The sequence below is a fragment of the Mixophyes fleayi genome, chromosome 3, assembly GCF_038048845.1.
Source record: "Mixophyes fleayi isolate aMixFle1 chromosome 3, aMixFle1.hap1, whole genome shotgun sequence".
In the NCBI taxonomy this organism is placed as follows: Eukaryota; Metazoa; Chordata; class Amphibia; order Anura; family Limnodynastidae; genus Mixophyes; species Mixophyes fleayi.
This window is the reverse complement of record NC_134404.1, coordinates 189,584,453-189,605,427: the sequence shown is the minus strand read 5'-3', so window position 1 is coordinate 189,605,427 and position 20,975 is coordinate 189,584,453. Positions and strand designations below refer to the sequence as shown.

General features: G+C 38.9%; 1 protein-coding gene across 1 annotated transcript in view; it reads right to left on the bottom strand.

Annotated features, from left to right (window-relative positions):
• The window catches only part of SLC16A10 (solute carrier family 16 member 10), a 67,068-nt gene extending 56,953 nt beyond the window's left edge, over positions 1-10,115 (bottom strand). Inside the window, exon 1 of the mRNA XM_075202927.1 lies at positions 9,257-10,115. Within this exon, the coding sequence (XP_075059028.1) occupies positions 9,257-9,656 (400 nt within the window). The 5' untranslated portion in view covers positions 9,657-10,115. The remainder of the gene's footprint in view (positions 1-9,256) is intronic.
• Between the last annotated feature and the right edge of the window lie 10,860 nt (positions 10,116-20,975).

Here is a 20,975-nt window from a genome sequence, read left to right as displayed (position 1 = left end):
TTTATTTGCTGTTTGTATTTTTTCATGTTGTTTCCTCTTCTAATAAAGAGTTTAAAAAAAACAATAAAACATATTTTTAACAAAAACATACCCCTAAATCAATATCGAGCACTGTCCAGCTTTGGATGCTTTATACTAAAGTAGGGGGACAACAGACATGGGGTTCCCTGCAAAAGTTTTAATAAACACCAGGCTACACAGGCTGTGCACACAATAGCAGGGAACCCGCAGAATGGGGTCCTCCTGTTGTAGTGGGAATCAACCCCAGCATGCTCAGTGGGGGAGCAGCACAGAGGGTAAAAAACAGTGTCCACCCTCCCTCCCAAAGACTATCAGTTCCACTCTTAAAAAGTGCTGGAGCTCTTCCTGGCAAACCCTGGGTGATGTAAAAAAAAATCTGGATCCCTAACTGAACTGGTTCATATGGAGAGATTACAACAACTTTCTTTATATGTACAAACAAGCTTACTGCGGAAATAGACACATGTATATTTGGACTACTGTGATCATTCAAATTCTACATTGTATATGCTGTTTAAATAGTAAATCCTGTTGTTCGTCCTCTCAAAGTTGCATCATGCACAACATTTAGGGGTATATTTACTAAACTGTGGGTTTGAAAAAGTGGAGATGTTGGCTATAGCAACCGATCAGATTCTAGCTGTCATTTTGTAGAATGTACTAAATAAATGAAAGCTAGAATCTGACTGGTTGCTATTGGCAACATCTCCACTTTTTCAAACCCGCAGTTTAGTAAATCTAGCCCTTAATCTTGATCTTGTTTTATTTCAATAGAACTGTGTCATACAGTCTGCCTGTCCAGGACACACAACCACATAAATATCACCGACACTGGACTAAAATAGAGAAAATCAAAAAAGGAGTAAGCACCATGGATGGAAGGATATTTCTCTTCATGTAATAGAGCTGTCTATGTAGATGGTATTATACCCAAAAATGTAAAAAACACATATTCGTACATGTTAAAGTGATAGATAAATCAGTAAGACATACTAAATTTAAACAATGCACAGCCTCAGCTTTCACTAATTCACTCTGGGGCTGCCATGATGATGTTTCTCAAAATGAGAGTTATAAAGTTGAAAGTTGTACACAATAAAGGCAAATGATAAAATTGTTTTGAGTTAATTGGCTATTTCCTGAAAAGCCTGATGTATGTGAGGTAATGGGTTTATTATGTTTAATATGATTGACTGTCAGTTGTTCTGACAGTCAATCAAAGCAACATACTACAGTTCACACTCTGCTACAACAGATCAAGCTATTTCTGTGTGAAGATGAAAACAAAAGCATGCAATAATTTACAGAGGGTCAATGGTGTTCTTATGTGAGTGTAAGAGACTCAGCAGACTAAGGGGTATATTTACTAAACTGCACGTTTGAAAAAGTGGAGATGCTTCCTATAGCAACCAATCAGATTCTAGCTGTCATTTTGTAGAATGTACTAAATAAATGATAACTAGAATCTGATTGATTGTTATAGGCAACATCTCCACTTTTTCAAACCCCCAGTTTAGTAAATATACCCCTAAGATTCAAGTACTGCATATCACTGACAGAAAGTATCTTTGCTTACCTGAATCAAAAATCATTTTAGCATATGGCTGAAGTGGCACTGCATTAACTCACTATACCTCACATCAAATACTCAGAGGTCAGCAGCACTGCTTCATGTACAAGACTATATTAGATGTACACAAAAGTTTATTTTATTTTCTTGCCCCATTCACACCTTTTAACCAATGCAACATGTGCACTACGTTAGCAGTTACTCATACACTGTTCTCACATTGAGGTGTCTAATAATAGCATGCAAAATATATAGGAACACAAAGTAGCCTAAAAGACTGAACTCCCATTTTATGTGCACATTGCACATTCCTGTCTTGATTTAGGCGGGACAGTAACGATTTGAGGGCTCTGCCCTGACATCCTGGGACAGCTATGTCCCTCGGATGGGAAATTTAGGAGGTATGTATCATTGACTGCATGGTAAAGCAACAGTGAATGGGTGCCGCACACACTGATGCAATGAAGTGTTTGGAGGGGGGGGGAAGGGAGGAGAGTATGGACAGCCTAGAACATAAAAATGGTAGGCACTGCCCCTGCACGTCCACACCATGCCACCATGACATGATCATGCCCCATTGTGATGTGACCACACCCCCTGTCCCAATTCCAGATTTCCAAATGTTGGGAGGTATGAACTGCACAGTGCCTTGTGCACTATGCTTGTGTAAAACAAATGATGTTCTGGCAATGCAGGGGAGCTGTGATGCCAGAAAATGCCAAGTTGGGCTATATTACAATAACAGTGTTTCCCTTGGCTAATAGACAACAGCAAAACACACTTAGAATAAAATGCACCTTGCAACAAAAACATAAAATGGATTTCTAGAACCTGAACACAGATTCTCTAGAAGTCAGGGCAGGGCTGGCAAATTTTAGCCCGGGGGGGGGGGGGGGGCAAGACTCGACTCAGCAGCCAATTAGGAGCATTCTAAAGGGAAAAAAATGCAGGTGGCCGAGTGACAGAGCAAAAGGTAGCCCACTATGGGAGCGGCCCGGGGTAGAAGTGGACAGAAACAATTCAGCATAAAGTATTCAGCATGATTAAAATGTTTCTCAGATCAGAATTGAGAATGTGCGTTAAACACTTTTATTTAATGCTACTGTGTACAAGGACTAAGCAAATCCTACAACTGACATTTAAATGTCAATGGTAAGTCTACTCTGCAGTTACTACTTCTACTATATGAAACATGTTTAGATAGCTATTATGTCTGCCAGATTACTTGTAATGTGTCCTTAAGGTGCACACTAAAGTGAGCACTGAGCCCAGATAAACCTGAACACAATGAAACAATGTCAACACTGACATTATATATTGCTATTCACAGCCTGTATAAGCTCTGTGCCTTCATAATCCTATGGTCATACCTCTCTATAGTCACTACAGCACTTACCTTAAATGTAACTTGTCAGACGTGAGGACTTACAGGCAAATACAAATGACAATCAAAAGTCAAGGTCTATTGCATGTGTTTTTTAATGCTGAATGCTAGAGTAATCTGGTATAGGGGCTGACTCTTTTAAGTTTAGGGATGAAATGCATAAAAGGATACACAAGATATGTAAGACGTATGATAAGGAGCATCTTCAATTCACCATACTTAAAGATATAAAAATGTTTTCCATGTAAAGCATTAGGCTTTTGCAGCTGTTCATGTTACAAGGGACTAAAACAGCTGTCAGAAATTCCAGTGTAGAGAACAAAATGAACACACAGAGTCTGATGCAATGTGCGTCTAAGATGTACATGCAAGAGCAGGAGTGGGAGTGTGCCGCAGCTTGGTAGGGTATTACCATTGGCATACAACCCCAGTTGCATCCCACTCGTAATACCCTACAGAGCTGCGACCAGTTCCTGCAGCTAGCTAACTACTTGCGCCACCTAATTCCTGCCTCACTTCTTCAGTCTTTTTTGACGTGTGTTCTGCCTGCGTCTTGATCCGTCTAGGATCAAGACGCAGGCCCGCCATGTGGTTATGGGTTACAATTACCTTTTGGACTAAAAAACATTTTCTTAAAAAATTAGCAAATTTAAGACATGAAAATGTTATGTAATGAAAATCGTAAATTATGTGATTGATAACAAAATGCTGCATGGGACATTTATAAAAGTCATTGCAAATAATAGGATTTGTTTGTGGAGTGCAAAATGCCTCACTGATGTGAATCATGAGCATTGGTGGCAATGAGCCTGTGCTTTGTTTTGTAAATGATAGTAACAAGAATGAAAGAACTTCCTTGTCCAGGAAATCTTTGATTTGTGCCTGTTACGTGACTCAAAAAGAAGTGACCGAAACAATCATATAACAATATGGTTGTACCAGAACATAATTTGTAAAACATCATTATTTCAGAGATGATTACCAAAGAAATGCACGATGACGATGACCTAACATTTCTATGTTATAATTAATGTTGTTCTACATTCACTGCATTTTATATTTTTTATCTCATTGAGAGGGGGGAATTTAATTGACAGTGTTACTCGTGAGAATAACGCGGCCCGTGCACTATTACCGTTACTACTGTAATAGTGGGCATTTTTACCGTTAGTACGGTAATTTCAATGCTGACTTTTGCTCACAGCTCTGAGAGCCGCAAGCAGAAATCCACGTTAAAATTACCGTACTAACGGTAATAGTGCGTGGTCCGCTTTATTCTCATGAGTAATGCAGTCAATTGAATTCTCCCCAGAAAGTCAGTTAAATATAATGGGGCATTTTCAACTAAGACGGCAGTTCTCGGTTATGTGCCGGCTGCGCATATAAAGTGCCAATACGGTACCGCAGCATCGCAGATTTCCCTTCACAACCCCATGGGGTGCAAAGGGAAATCCGCAATGTTGCAGAAACGGAAAGTGTGCAGCCGCGTATAAACATGATCAGCCGTCTTAAGTGAATTTGCCCCAATGAGTTCTAACAAAACTATAAACCATTATATTACACGGATAAGTGCTGACTGACTAACATGCTGATTTACATATAAGTCATGTTAACCATTTTATAAGTTCATGTGCACTCCATATTATAACATTAAACTAAACAGAATGTGAATTATAGAGAACCCCACTGCTGCACAGTAGTCAGCATTAGTGTCTCAAACTTTGGGTTTGAGTCTGACCAGAGTGTTATCTGTGCTATCTGTGTATCGTTTGTATGTTTTTCACAGGAGTTTATTCACAGACCAGTAGGTTAACTGGCTTGTACCTAAAGTGGTCCCTAGTGTGTATGTGTGTCTCTGTGCCTGTGGTAGAGCTACTGGTATGCGATATCTCCAGGGGAAGGGACTGGTGTGAATGACTCAACAATTTCTATAGAGCCCTGCATAATATGACAACAAATAACGTACTGGTGAGTCAACAAATAATGTACTGATGAGTCATGACACTATATACTCTCAGGACTTAAGCAACTAATTCAACAGATATGTTCTCAACCTTCAGTATTATTAGAACAAAACTTCCCTAAGTGAGACATAAAGACAGATGTCTCCCAAATTCTTGTGCATGTAGTGAGATTTGTACAATTTATTTCAAATAACGCCATCAGATGGGAAGTATGCCAATGATCACAATCCTGCAGTCCCAGGCTTTCATAAATGAGCTGCCCTGTCTTTAATATCCTTAGAAAGATATTTTATTTTGTCTCAGTAATTAACAAATGTTTTTGATAGCTTTACATAGTTTATTATAATTTTAAGTAGTGCAGGTTGGTACAAAATGATTGATATTGAGATCACAATAAAGAGTCAGCGTCTTTATACCCTTCGCCACTGAGGCTTTTCTCATCCCTGTGCTGACCCTTATTCTTTTGTCAAATGCGTGTATTTTTGTTTCTAAACACCACCAAGAAATACGTTGTGTTTCTTACTTTAGCATCAATCCACCTATCCAACAAGCAGGATTCTACACATTTCATAATAAAATCTGCATTTAAAAATGATAATGCATTTTTTACTTTTCTTTTTTTTTTATATTCTGCACTATGTCTTGAATGAAATGCATCAAATGTGTAGGAATAATATGGGTAGCCAATGTTTAAAATAGACAACCTAACACATCAAATGAAGGTGAACATGTGTTTACTGCAGCTAGGATGGGGGAGATCTGGACATTAGAACACCCATCACACAATAACTACTAATGCACCACATCATTTAATAGAGGGGACTCACCTCTTTCAAATACCCCTTAATTTATTGAAGCTAGGAAAGGAGCGATCCTTCCCACCCCTAGACTTCTTAATGATTTCTATAGTGTAGGGATTATTCTCTGGTGATCACACATATGGTCCCCTCTTTCCAATGAGTGTACTCCTGAGTTTAGGTGCCAGGATACAGGAGATATGGCAGTCCTAGTGCCTTCCGCCAACCCTTGGCTCTACAGAATTTACTGTAGTGCAGTGGATGGGAATGAGCCTATGTCAACATCTTTAGACAAGCCTCAGTGTCTAGAGAAACTGCTATAAGTATTAAAGCTGAAAAGGCACAGTCAGTTTAGGCCATTCAGCCCAAGCACCGAGAGATCAGATCTGGGACAGTCAACTTGCTGAGCGCCAAATGACCACATGGTGCAGCTGGACGATAACCTCATACACTGTCAGACCATTATCATCATGTAATCACATTATCCACCGGCCCCACTCAATACCATATCCATTCACATCTAATGTTGATCAGGACTGGCAGGCATATTGTGGCCACATACAGAGCATTTTGGATGCTATTTGGTCTAAATCAGGGGAGCACAAACTTTTTTGGCTGTGCATGGCACTCATTTGAAGAAGCCACAATAAAACTTAGCTTTCTTAATCACTTAAATAAATACATAGAATTTACTACAGAAAAAGTTATCACTTTGCAGTTATGCCGTACCACTCAACACTGTAAAAAAGTCTCCAGGAAGTGAGTGCAAGGCCACCAAAGGAGGCATGGTCATCTAATGTATCCCTGTGATATATTTCCCCCTCTCACCTCTGTGGTAACAAATTCTCCCTCTCTCACCTCTGCAGTAACACATTACGTTCCCCTCCGCTGTAACAACCCCCCATCATCTCGATAGTAACACAACCCCTCTCCCCTTCTCCACTGTAGTAACACATTCCTCCTTTCCTTCCTGTAGTAACACATTATGTTCCCTTCCCCTGATACAAACCCCCATTATCTCGATAGTAACACAACCCCCTCCCTATCTCCACTGTAGTAACACATTTCCCCTTTCCTTCCTGCAGTAACACATTACGTTCCCCTCCACTGTAACAACCCCCCATCACCTCGATAGTAAGACAACCCCCTCCCCATCTCCTCTGTAGTAATACATTTACCCTTTCCTTCCTGCAGTAACATATTCTCCCCTCTCCACCACCGTAAAAGCACATTCTGCCCTCTCCCATCTGTATCAGCACAAAATCCCATCTTTCCCATGTAACAGCTTATTCCCCCTCCATCACCTCAACAGCTCATTCTTCTCTTTGCCCCCTGTAGCAGCATATTAAAGCCAGGACAGAAAAACTACAGTGGTTTTTCTATATTTGTTCTGCTTTTCGTGGGCTGTAAAAATTATCCTTGCTGGCCACATGTTGTGACCCACTGGTCTAAATCAATCAAATTGGCATCCAATTTCCTTTGTGCATGGGCAGCTTAAACAAGTGATGTTTTACAGCGTGCAGAATGCTTATAATTAAGTAGAGCACTAATGGTACTCAGTTTCCCATAGACAAAAAATGGCGCTGATAATTATACTGTTTATGTGTCTGATCTTACTTTGTTCACTTTGTTTCTTTTTTCCTGTTTTGTTGCACTTTTTTTTTTTTACTATAGAAACATGAATGATTTAACATAATTATAAAAACATAAACAGATAACAATTATTTTATTTATACAGCATTAGTCTAACCTGCGATTATTAGAAAGAGTAATATGGAAGCAATTATAGTTTTAAAATGCTTTTGAAAGCAGTAGATCTATGACTTCTAACATAAGAGATACAGGAAAACCAGGTCCCCATTGCCTTGTTTTCTGTACATACTTTTACATTATGCTGTATGGTAAATCACTTTAAAATATAATAACATGGTGAACTTAAATAAACTTATATAAATATCCAACTAACTAAATGAGTAATACAATTTTGGATTTAAGTTATGGCATACTGCTGCTTGTGGCTTCTCTTATTTAGAGAATGATGTCATACTCTAATGGAACATTTTTTTTCTAGAGTCTGGATGAATGGAGGCTATCTAAGTTCACTCTCTTAAAAAAAAACAAACTTTTTTGCAGCTTACAAAGTTGTATCCGCATTTTATAGCTCTGGAAAACAACTTTTTAAACATGAGACTCCCCCTCTGACTTGTAATTTTGTACTTAGTCTGTGAAGTCAGCTTTCTACAACAACTTAATACAAAAAAACAGAAACAGACTGATTTATTAAAGGGAATTTAGAAAAATATAGGAAGTCATTGTAGAAATATTTATTTCTATCAATGCAATTTGTTTGTTTAGTCTAATTGTTCTTTTTCTTTGACTAAACACAATATAATTGCAACTAAGCTGCACAATCTCTGCCTGTTTTAGTTAGAAGTTCTCATCTAATTAAGTGATTTTCCAGCAATTTGAACAGACAACGATGTGACATACTGTATTCATTATATCATATATGTAGCATGTGCAAGCATTTCTCAATATGATAATCTGCATTCTCCTGTGGTTTGTCAACTATGCAATTTGTGTGCAGCACAGCTTTTCTGTCACACTTCACTGCATTTACTTTACAACTAGGAGCAAACTAACCCACATTTCCTCAGTTCTATTTTGGCCCACAGACCATTCGTGCTGGAAATATTTATGGCTTTAAAGAGCTAAACACATGGCTCAGAGGCCTGCAGTAAAGCAAGCAGATCAATGCAGAACTAACCAACAGGAAGACGCTGCTGACATTTTACAGAACTAGAGTTTGGCTATATGTTCTTATCTCATGAGGGGAGGGGGGGGGGGGGGTCACAGAATCTCGCCTGCTGTGCACTAAATATTTCTGCTTAGATAGCCTAAGCTTATATTTATATCTGCATGAATCCTGCCAGACCTACACTGCACACGTTTAAACAAGAGCTAAAAATAAATCCATTCTAAATAATGCCATATTTTGTTGAAACACCTACAATGAGCAAGTGGAAGCATGTATGTGGGCATATCAGCAATACAAAAAGATTAGATAGATAGATAGATAACATGTGATAAATAACATGCGATAAATATATATATATATATATATATATATATATATATATATATATATATATATATATATATAAATAACAAGCTTTGCCTTTGTAATAATGCAGTAAATACATAACAATGTTAACAGATAATAGTGAAATGTAATATGTGTATCCATCCATCTTATTATAGTGATGCTGCCAGGGGAATCCTGCATAGTTTACAAATACAACTGCCAGCATAAGAAAACAATAACAATGCATAGAACCGGGCACTGATATGTTTTCTATAAAACTATGTTTATTTGTAAACTTTATCTAATTGATTTAATACAATGTAAGGGCAAGGGTTGCTTAATAAATGTAGAATAATGTATAACACCCCCTCACTCTTCAACTCTTCCTACAAAGTATGTGGTGTGCCATTGCTGATGCCCATTTGCCCCAATCACCTGTTTTAAACATGAGTTGAGGATCATCCTTGGATCCAAACTCCTGAATCAGTACCACGAAGAGGACACCGCAAGCGTTCTGGATGCCAAAGACTGAACCATTGCACCACATGGCTGAGAGCATGACAATCCATCCCCAACCTCCTTCTGGGGGTACAAACTCTGTGCTCTGTCCGGTGCTGGCCTCTGCGACATCTGCTCCTCCAACACCGATCTTCTTCTCTTCATCTCCCGGCCCTGAGTTCCACTCCCCATTCTCTTTCTTCTCCTCCACGTTGAGAGGTGAGCTCTCATCTGCCTCTGCTGCACGTTCTTCTACAACCGGCTCTTTTTCTGGGACATTACTAAGCAACTCTTCAGTCCCAGGTGTCTCCTCGCTGTGCGTCCTATCGTCTGTCATTTCTGCACCAATTCCACTTAGACTAGTGCAAAGGGGACAAAGCAACGATCACAACAATAGGCTGACTACAAAATCTATTCTCATGCACCAATGCCAAGGAAGCGATAGAAGTTGGAAACAATTAGTTTTCCACGTTGCAATATAGTATTTCTTCCATGTGAAATCAGGTACAAAAAAAATTAAAAAAACTTGCTCCTTGTTTTATATTACTCCAGGTTCCTGGTAGCAGTCAGCATGATTCGTGCATGAGATGAAACTCTCCCTTTTTCGTATCTCTACCTGCTTTAGTCCTGCCCACTCCTGTGTCCTGGCTTCTGTCACCTCGGACACGCCGTATGCCTGGTGAATTGATCGAGGTCCCATGTTTTTTTAAGGATAAACCTCTGGAAGAGGCGTTGCTGTAATTAGAGGGATGTCCCCGGGACTCCCCGCCCTCCATCTCTGCGCGGGAGGGGAGCTTATATATGTGGCAAAAGAAGTGAGACAAGCAGCAGCTGTACGTCTAGTATTATATTGTAGTGTGTGAGGGGGAAGGGTTTCATGTCACTGAAGAGGAAATGTCATATAAACTCTGGCTCACAATACAAAGCTCTACAAAGTGCCAGTCAGATAATATATGGCTAAAGTATTGATCCTAGTAGGGACATATAATGCGGATAAGCCTCTCTACTACACACTAGCACCTCATTGTCATTATCATCCTGCATTTCTTTCTATTTATAAACTATATGATACGTTTGTCCCATGCACATAGTCACATAATGAATGTGTGCTGCAAATTGTTTATTTAAACACTTTGGACGTCATTTAGAGTTGGATGCAAAGCTCATTTCAGGCGCATCTTGCACATTTCCACAGATGGGGCATGCGCAGTAAGCAACAGTTCCCTGCAGTTCCGTCTGCTTTTCAGACGGAAGTGTATACTGCGACAGCTTGCATCTCAGTACGTGGGAAAGGGTGGAACGCGGAGTTATGTAGGCGTGACCGTGAATAATTCAGATACTGTGGGTGTCTACCCGCAAAAACTACCCTAGTCGGATCAAGGCGCAGGTGGAACACACGTCAAACAAGACTAAAAACGTGTGGAAGGAATTAGGTGGCGCAGGTAGTTAGCTAGCTGCGGGAACTGGTCGCAGCTCTGTAGTGTATTACGAGTGAGATGCAACTGGGGTTGTATGCCACTCATAATACCCTACCAAGCTGTGGCACACTCCCATTCCTACTCTTTCATGTAAGTCTTGGACGCACATTGCGTCAGACTCTAAATTAAGCCCTTTGTGTGCAGAAAATAATAAGAAACTATCACAGTGAGATTAATGTGTGTGAGTTATATATATAAAATAAAATACACAGTGGCAGCACAGTGGCATAGTAGATAGCAATTCTGCCTCACAGCACTGGGGTCATGAGTTCGATTCCCGACCATGGCCTTATCTGTGTGGATTTTGTATGTTCCCCCTGTGTTTGCATGGGTTTCCTCCCACTCTCCAAAAACATACTGGTAGGTTAATTGGCTGCTATAAAAAATTGACCCTAGTCTCTCCCTCTCTGTCTGTCTCTCTCTCTGTCTGTGTGTGAGTGTGTGTCTATATTAGGGAATTTAGACTGTAAGCTCCAATGGGGCAGGGACTGATGTGAATGAGTTCTCTGTACAGCACTGCGGAATTAGTGGTGCTAATGATTTTATATATATATATATATATACACAAGCACACACCGATCAGTCACAACATTAAAACCACTGACAAGTGAGGTGAATAATATTGATTATTTTGTTACAATGACATCTGTCAAGGGGTGGGATATATTAGCCAGCAAGTGAACAGTTAGTTCTTGAAGTTGTGAAGTTGATGTATTGGAAGCAGGAAAAATGGGCAAGCATAAGGAACTGAGTGACTTTTGGCCAAATTATGATGGCTAGACGACTGGGTCAGAGCATCTCCAAAACAGGTGTTCCCGGTATGAAGTGGTTAGTACCTACTAAAAAAGGTCCAAAGAAGGACAACTGGTGATCCGATGATAGGGTCGTGGACACCCAAGGCTCATTGATGCGTGTGGGAAGTGAAGGCCAGCTCATCTGGTCCAATCCCACAGAAGAGCTAGTGTAGCACAAATTTGTTGAAAAAGTTAATGCTGGCTATGATAGAAAGGTGTCAGAACACACAGTGCATCGTAGCTTGCTGCGTATGGGGCTGCATAGCAGCAAACCGGTCAGAGTGCCCATGTCTACCGGCTAAAGTGTCTACCATGGGCACGTGAGTACCAAAACAGGACTTTGGTGCAATGGAAGAAGACGGCCAGGTCTGATTAATCAGGTTTTCTTTTACATAATGTAGACAGCCGGGTGCATGTGTAATGTTTACTTAGGGAATAGATGGCACCAGGATGCATTATGGGAAGAAGGCATGATGGCGGAGGCAGTGTGATGCTCTGGGTAATATTCTGCTGGAAAACCTTGGGTCCTGGCATTCATGTGGATTTAACTTTGACATGTAAAACCCACCTAAACATTGTTGCAGACCAAGTACACATCTTCATGGCAACAGTATTCCCTGAGGGCAGTGGCCTCTTTCAGCAGGATAATGCTCCCTGCCACACTGCAAAAATTGTTCAGGAAAGGTTTGAGGAACATGACAAAGAGTTCAAGGTGTTGACTTGGCCTCCAAATTCCCCAGATCTCAATCCGGTCGAGCATCTGTGAGATGCGCGCCGAGCACACTATTACAATTAGTACTGTAATCCTAACACATATTCTGCTCACGGCACTCAGAGCTACAAACAAAAATCGAAATAACTGTACTAACGGTAATAATGCACATTATTACTGTAGTAACGGTCATAATAGTAACGCGGTCAATTGATTCCCCCCTTAAAAACACATATATTAGCAATCTTAGTTTACGGATAGTATCAGGGACGGACTGGGACTAAAAAGCAGCCCTGACACACACACATCACACCAGCCACATTGTTATGCATACTCACAGTCAAGTATTTTTCATTTATATATAATATTTGTAATCTTTATAATACTATCCACATAGCATTCACATAGGAATGCAGAATGGTGCTAAAGTTCCAAAGATGGAAAGTACAATCGCAGCAACTTTCAGTCTGATTGCTCCTGCATTATGGCAAACGTGATAAGAAACTGTGTTATATTCTAGTTTAAACCCTGAACTTTGAAACGTCTTAATTTATAAAGGCCACACTGTAAGAACAGGTACTCAAAATAATATCAAGTATAGCAAGAAAGTAAGTGCATTTGTGCAGCTGGAAAACAAAGAGTAAGAACCTTTACTGAGAATTACATGCTACAGACAGAACAAGAAAAGTAGTATATGATTGCTTCCTTGTCCATATATAGAGAATAAGAACACATACTGAGAATTACACAAGCGCACAGAACAAGTGAAAATTCAGTATCTACAGAATGCTTGATACACGTTAGAGTTCTTTTATCAATTGAACATAAGTCTGCATCTCTTCTGGGAACTAAAATCCATAACAAAAGAAAATTGCATAAACCAGGTAGCAGTATATACAGGGGGGCAAAACAGTAATGAGTGATACAGGGAGCAGAATATTTGGTCAACTGCAGATATCAGGGGATGCAGGGAATAGAAGACCCTTGAGCAGAGTAGCCATCATGGGATACAGGCATCAGAACACAAGGGGCAATGGAGGGAAAGCATCTATGAACATCACAGAGAATAAAAGGTCCAGAGAGCAACATGCAGGGATAATAGCACCTAGATAATAGTAGATCCAGATGGAAGAGCAGAGGTCTGGGGATGCAGGGATAATTTGGCCAAGGAAGCACAATTTCCTAAGGTAAGGATTAGGAGACCAAGATGATAGGAGGTCATGGGAAAAGAGCATAAGCTTGGTAAGCAGAGATCAGATGGCCTAGAGAGCAGGGTACCTAGAAGAGTGGTTGTAGGACCAGAATATTGAAGGGCAGATAGGGGCTCATGCCTGTCATCTAGCTGTACTTTGAGCTTCAGAGTTACTGTGCTTTTTGTTAACTGTTCCGTGATGTCTCACCCTGTACCGTATTTCTGTCTGTCCCTGTACGGCACTACGGATACCTAGTGGCGCCCTATAAATAAATAATAATAATAATAGGGGGCTCATAATAATAGTGTTTTCTACACTGCAAAATTTATTTTCAAATTGTCAGAGAGATGATAATTGTGAAAGAAGAAGAAGGAAGCTGAATTAGGAGCCTGCAGTCAGCTCCATTAGAACCATTGTTGGCATGAGCAAATGCTCCCATCTGCAGCACTTGCTTTGCTACAGCGAGCATGTATCATGATCAGGGTGTAGGAACAGTAGGACCACTGTCAGTTTGACCCAGACAGATTAGGGATCACTTTCCACTTCAACAACTTGGAGATGAATCATGATATGACTCAGCTGGTTAGTGAAGAAGTGGCTTCTAGAGACCACAGGTCTGCCTGGACAGCTTATCCACCAGGTGGGAACAGTAGTATAGACACCACAAGTATTAGGAAGTACAATGCGCCTTTGTTGTTCCCAATGGAGCATAATGGCGGACACAGCTACAATTATTATGATATGAGTAGTCCTGTCACTGCCAGTAGCCCATCCAATGAACCTGGTCCTTTATTTCAATTTAGAGAACATAGAGACAGCTGTTAGGTATACAGGAACTAAAGGAAATTGAGGGAAAACGTGAGCAGGGGCAGGCTGGGCTGGGGGCAGGGGGGCATCTGCCCCCCCCGGGCTGGTCCCATACTGGACTACCTTGTGCTGAGTCACTGGGCCAGCTTTATTTTTTTCCCTTTAAAATGTTCCTAATAGGCTGCAGTGTCAAGTCTTGCCCCCCAGGCTACAATTTGCCAGCCCTTCCCTAACGTGAGACTAGATGTTCTGCTCGCCACCAATGTGGGATTCTGTTGGACAGTATGTTTTTTGAAATGTGAAGTGTGTTTTACAATGGAGGTGGATGAAAAACAGAACCTGGAGAAGTACCTGATGGAGATGCACTTGCTCAGCATACTCCAAAGTTCCAGCTTCTTTTTGATGCTTATTCTCCTCGTTCAGTATTGCATATGCATAGTGTAGCACAGGTCAGAATCCCTTTAGCCTGGACTCTTTCTGATTGCCAGTATTGCCATATGCAAAGTGACTTATTTGACTACAAGCACCATTGCTTTGTTGTGATGCTGATTCTTTTTTTCGGTTTTGTAAGTGTGTATGTGTGTTTTCTAGCAAAAGTATCCAATCTAAGATTAGTAGTAAGTTTGGTATAAAAGCCTAAAATAATTACTGTAACATTCATATTGGAACCCATGGGTTCTAAGTTGATTGAGCATTTACTTAACATAAAGATATCCATATGGCATATTTTTGCTCAAATCTGTGTAATCCTCCAGCATGAACATATGCTGGTACATTCTCTCCTTCCATGTTTTAACACTTCCACTTCTGACTTACATAACAATGCGTATTTAAGCAAATGTTATAACATCATTTAAACGTCCTACCTATTATCATATTTTGGCTACCCAAATATTTAATTACAATTATTTAATTACAATTGTGTATTTTTTTCTCCTAAAACACTGCTCATTGGAGCTTTATAGATGTAAGGGGACATCAGATCGATTTTAATTTCATGTGCTATATTTATATATCTTAATGTTTTAATTACTATCATTTGTGCTCATAGCTGATATCAAATGTGCCTAAATGTTGCTGGATTGAAAAATGGAGTACTCTCCTCATGTGGAACGTTTGTACTGTGTTTGTTCCTTTCGTGTTCCTTCAGTGTCAGGGACTGGTTGGGTTGCCGGGCAGGGGGTCGGTCCCGTAGTGGGCTACCTCAGGATGGGACACTGGGCACTTGCATTTTTTTTTCCTTTAAAATGTTCCTAATAGGCCGCTGAGTCGAGTCTTGCCCTCCAGGCTAATTTTTGCCAGCCTCCCCTGTCAGTGTCTCAATTGGATAGTTTAGTTTCATGCAAGAAAGAAACAAAAATGCAGATAGTGATGTACTGAAAGTAATTATTTCCAGTTAAAATCAGAATTCACTTGCATCAAGAATTAGAACAAAATGCAGCTTGTATACAAGAATGAGAACAAAATGCAACTCGTATACAATCTATGTTGGTTCCTTCCCAGCCCAACAGTCCAGAAGCACAGAGTTCAAATCCTCCTATGATCTATCACTGAAGTTCTTGCGGTCCCAAGAAGCTGTAGCCTACTGTCAATGTAGATCCTACAGCTGTTTGAGTTGCCAGTTAGTGTATGTCTATTTATATATACGTGTCTTGGCCTAATGACTTCTTCAGGGAATAATTATCATGTAGCAACTGATTTGCAATCATTCAATAGTGATTAAACCATCCGATAAAGGTGATAGCATAATGATTCTCAATAAAGCTCATTATCTCAAGGAAGCAAACAATGTGCTGAACAGCACCAGCATATATTAAATGTTACTGAACAAACCTCTAAATCTGTACTAAGAAAAACTTCATATATTTTTAAAAAACAGGATTAGACTCAGGAATTCGCAATCAAACTTTGAGCCATAGAATATCCAAACTGCCCGCATTATACTATCTTCCAAAAGTACACAACAATCCGGACAATCCAACAGGTTGACTTATAATATCAGGGATCAATTTACTACCTTCAAATGTATCACAATATACTGATCAGTTTTCATAAGATGTAGTGCAGCAATAACAGACATACAAGACAAAAGCTAAAATTCTTCAAATACTGAGTAACGTGGAATGGGAACCACACTATATATTGGACACAAGCGACATAACATCACTTTATATGTGACGTTTGAATAAAATGAAAATAACTGTCTGGTCCTTTAGTATATAATGGTATGTGAGGTGATCAGCTGAGATAAATGCAGTTTTAATATCTAAACTAAATGGCCTATATTTTTCTATACTCTGGATACACGTACATGTAGGATACACTTCAGAGTTAAACGATATTGTCTCTGTAGTCATTTTAAAATTAACCTCATGCAACCTGTTTTTCTTGGAATTATTACTGTGATTACAAGTGTGGATATGTTGACATTTTTGGAGTTGTTGGGACAAGGAAAGGTTATTAAAGAAATGTAACTATTCATCACATAAAGCTAACACTGAAATTTTTCAGGTCAATGTGAATTATTATTTTAATGGAATTCATTATCCCTCCTATTGTTAAACCTTTTCTTGTACCTTCCTCCCCACTGTCCCTATTATCTCCCACCCATGTGTCTTCCTTACATTGATTAAACATGAATACATAACACTGTGATGTAACTACAAGAAGATGAGAAAACCTTGTTCTGCATGAACAAAGCAAGTATTGTAACAAATTGAGTACCTGCAGGCCAGTACAAAATTAAACCTGGTTACAGTAATATTTTTTTGGGCACAAATCTTATGTGCAAAAATGAGATCTTATTTCTGCACAAATGATATTTAAATGACATACACAGGAGAGGGAAACTGCAAACTTAAACAATTCCCTAATTTACAATGTAGAGCAACCCCTAATCGTTACACCTGCTTGGGGTTGGCATGAACCATTACTTCCAAGGTGAGAAGTGTTAGTTGCTAAATCAATTTTTAGGTTCATAGCAGGTGCTTGCTCATTCTAAGAGTCCATAAGGCACTCTTAGTACAACAAATAGATCAATGTGTTAAATAAATTGCATCATACTTCAAATAAAGTCCTAGGGCCTGATTCATTAAGGAAAGTAATGCAAAAAAAGGAGTAAGTTTTCTCCTGGACACACCATGTTGCAAACCAAGGGGTGCAAATTAGTCTGCACATAAGTTGGCAGTTTTTTCAAGTAGCACACAAAAACTTGATAGCTTTATTTGTACACTGAAATTGAAAGTTGTTCTAGGACATGCCCTACCTCAAATATAAATATGTCCCCACATTTTACCTTTACCTCCCCCTCCAATGCAATATGGTTTTGCCAAGGTGCAAAGTTACTCCTTTTTTGTTTACTTTCCTTAATGAATCACAGCACTAGTGTTCACTTTTTTCCTGAGTAAGGGCTTGCAATTGAGCGTTATGTAATTTCAAGTTCATTTTTTTCTGTTTTGGGTTCTGTTTTTTTGCAGCTGAATACAGGGAGGACAGAAGCTTGCATATCTCTATGTAGAGATGCTACTGCCATCCATTAAGCCATCTTAGAAAGGAAAATGACTGGGGAAAGAAATTCACATGACAGTATATTCTGCTTTCCCATGTCCCTGTTCCATAAATTGCTTGATGGGATACCATTACATATACTTTTTTTTCTTTAAAATAGTATTTTTCTTTCGTAACTTTTAATACAAAAAATACAAGATTCTTGTTTTCAAGTGTCCTCATAAGGTTTAGGGTATTAATGAATAATTAAAGAAACCACCACAGTTATACAGTAATAATCAATATTCTAGTGTGAACAGCATATTTAGAAACTTTAACATTATGTACAATACTTTGCTTTATACTGGAAATGGATAACATCAATGATTATAATTATCCAAGTAAAGTATAAATCAAAACAATAATCATAACCTTAATTAATATAGATTGAGGTTAGTACATCAGATTAAAGTCATATTCTCAGGCTGGAGAGTCTACTACACCATCCAAAATATGGCATTCAGAGGGACATATGTCCGAACATGAATCAGACCCTTAGGGTTTTTAAGTTTGCGATATGTAGGCTCTATTCATTGTTTTAATCAGAGACCACCAGGTTAGCTTATTTTGTGTCATAAACATCACATAATATGTAAGCTGCAAGTACACACTTAAATATCTATGGCTGCTACTCCTTACAATTCCAACCTAATTTTTATTTTCTAATCCTGGATGAAATTGAGGATTGCCTTAGATGTTAATATATTTTGTGGAAATACAGTTTCATTTCAGTTTTTATTAATGGCTATCCACGCTTTGCAGGTGTCCACAAAAATAATATTCTTCATCACTACCTTAGGGAAGAAGGACCTCTGTACACGAAGAAGCACCACTCAAGGGGTAGGGGGTAAAATTTCCATTTCTAAGTCTCAATTAATTTAATTATCTTGATCAAAAACCAGCCAGAAATGGATCTAAGTTTGCAATTTATTTGTATTTATTTTTAGCCTCTGCTTTACCACAAGAATTTAATAAGAAGATTAGTACAGTTTGACATAGAAAGACTTAAGGGGAGCATCTGCAACAAGTAGGAAAAATGGTGTATGGTGTAATACAAGCATTCCTGCCCAGGGGGGGAGATATTCAAATCCTTCCATCTGTCCAGACTTTGTTATGGAGCGCTGGTGTGTGTGTGTGTGTGTGTGTGTGTGTGTGTGTGTGTGTGTGTGTGTGTACAGTCATGGCCAAAGTTTTGAGAATGACACAAATATTGGTTTTCACAAAGTTTGCTGCTTCAGTGTTTTTAGAACAAAAAAGACGATAGTTTCCTTGCAGCGCTTGTTATGGCAGTGGTGGTGCGAGAGGTCTGCAACCTCAACAAAAGCAAAAAGTAAAAGAAATAATATGCAATGATCGCCTACGCCGCAAAAATTGAATCAAATGTGCACTGCGGATATATTAAAAAATTGTTTTATTTCATCCATATAATAAAATCATTTTATGACCCGTTGGAGTTTTTAGTATATATCAATATTACATTGTTTTCCTTATTTATTATTTATTTATTATTTATTTATATTTTATATATTTTAGTTGTTTAATTTGTGATTTTGAATGAATTATTGACTTCACCCTAGATTACTTGGTTTATGTCCATTGAAGGTTATAAAGCTGGTTGTGCGCTGCGGATATAGAGTTAAATTGTATCAGGTGATATGTATTTTAATTAGACTGTGGTGAATTATATAAGGTGACCTCTGGGAGTCAGAATTACATCTCTGAGGAAATTATCTGATGGCGATGAAACGCGTTAGTCACTCTCATTTTAATCAGTTTATTGCTTTAACTACCACCTTTGCTGAGTAAGAAGCGTGAATAGTTTCAAATTCCAAGCATTGATTAGGCAATAATGGGCGGCCATCAGTCCGTATGTGACCCAGAAGTTGATTGACAGCATGCCAGGGCGAGTTGCAGAGGTCTTCAAAAAGAGGGGTTAACACTGCAAATATTGACTCTTTGCATAAACGTAATGTAATTGTCAATAAAAGGCTTTTACACTTATGAAATGCTTGTAATTTTACTTCAGTGTACCATAGCAACATCTGACAAAAAGGTCTAAAAACACTGAAGCAGCAAACTTTGTGAAAACCAATATTTGTGTAATTCTCAAAACTTTTGTCCATGACTGTATATATACAGCAGAAGAGAAGTCACACAAGTCCAAGGCTTTGGTATAGCTGCCCTAAGCCAGTTTTATTAAACAGAAAAAAAAAAAAAAACTACAAAATAATCATCTTGCCTGTCCGGCACTAACTAAATACACAGGAACACCTTCTGTCCTGTGAAAGACCTCATGTCCAACACATATTTAAAAGCTAATTGGTCATCATTTGCAGAATCTCTCTGGAGGCATCTAACCTCCTCCCCATGTCTGGCAGAGAGAGAGGAAACTGCCTAGCAGCTTTTGAAACACCTCTCACAGGTGTAACCATTAACCAGTCTGTTGCCAGACTGGGCCTTGTAAATGAAGCCCATCCTTCTCTCTCCATTTACACCCCAGGAACCTTTACCAGTGTTTCCCGAAGCTGAATACACTCTTTGGGAAGTTCCTTCGCATACAAGACAACCACCTGTGGTTTTAGAGCATACAAGGCAGAAACCCTGACACATATACCTCTGCCATTCATAGTATGTTGAATAAGTATACAGCAAAGCAAGAGAAAGAACCAAATGTGAATGTGGCAAAACTAGGGCAAAACGGATTAACCAGACAGATCCAACCATTTACTACTATATATATATATATATATATTGTGTGTATATATATATATATATATATATATATATATATACAAACATGTATAAAATCTTTAGAACTGGACTTTCAGCAGCTCTCACACCTAAGCATTTAACACGGTACAATCAATTTATAGTATGTTGAATAAGTATACAGCAAAGCAAGAGAAAGAACCAAATGTGAATGTGGCAAAACTAGGGCAAAAGTGTGTTAGTCTGTCTGTGTGTGGAAAAAATAAAACCAAGCTGCAGCGCCACCTGCTGGGCGGAGTTATACACTTACCTACTAAATTCAGAAAGGGCTGAAATTTGGTATACTAAGATGTTTTTAATTTGTTGATTTAATTTGTTAATTGTTAAAAGTGTTTATAAAGATTTTAAAAAAATATA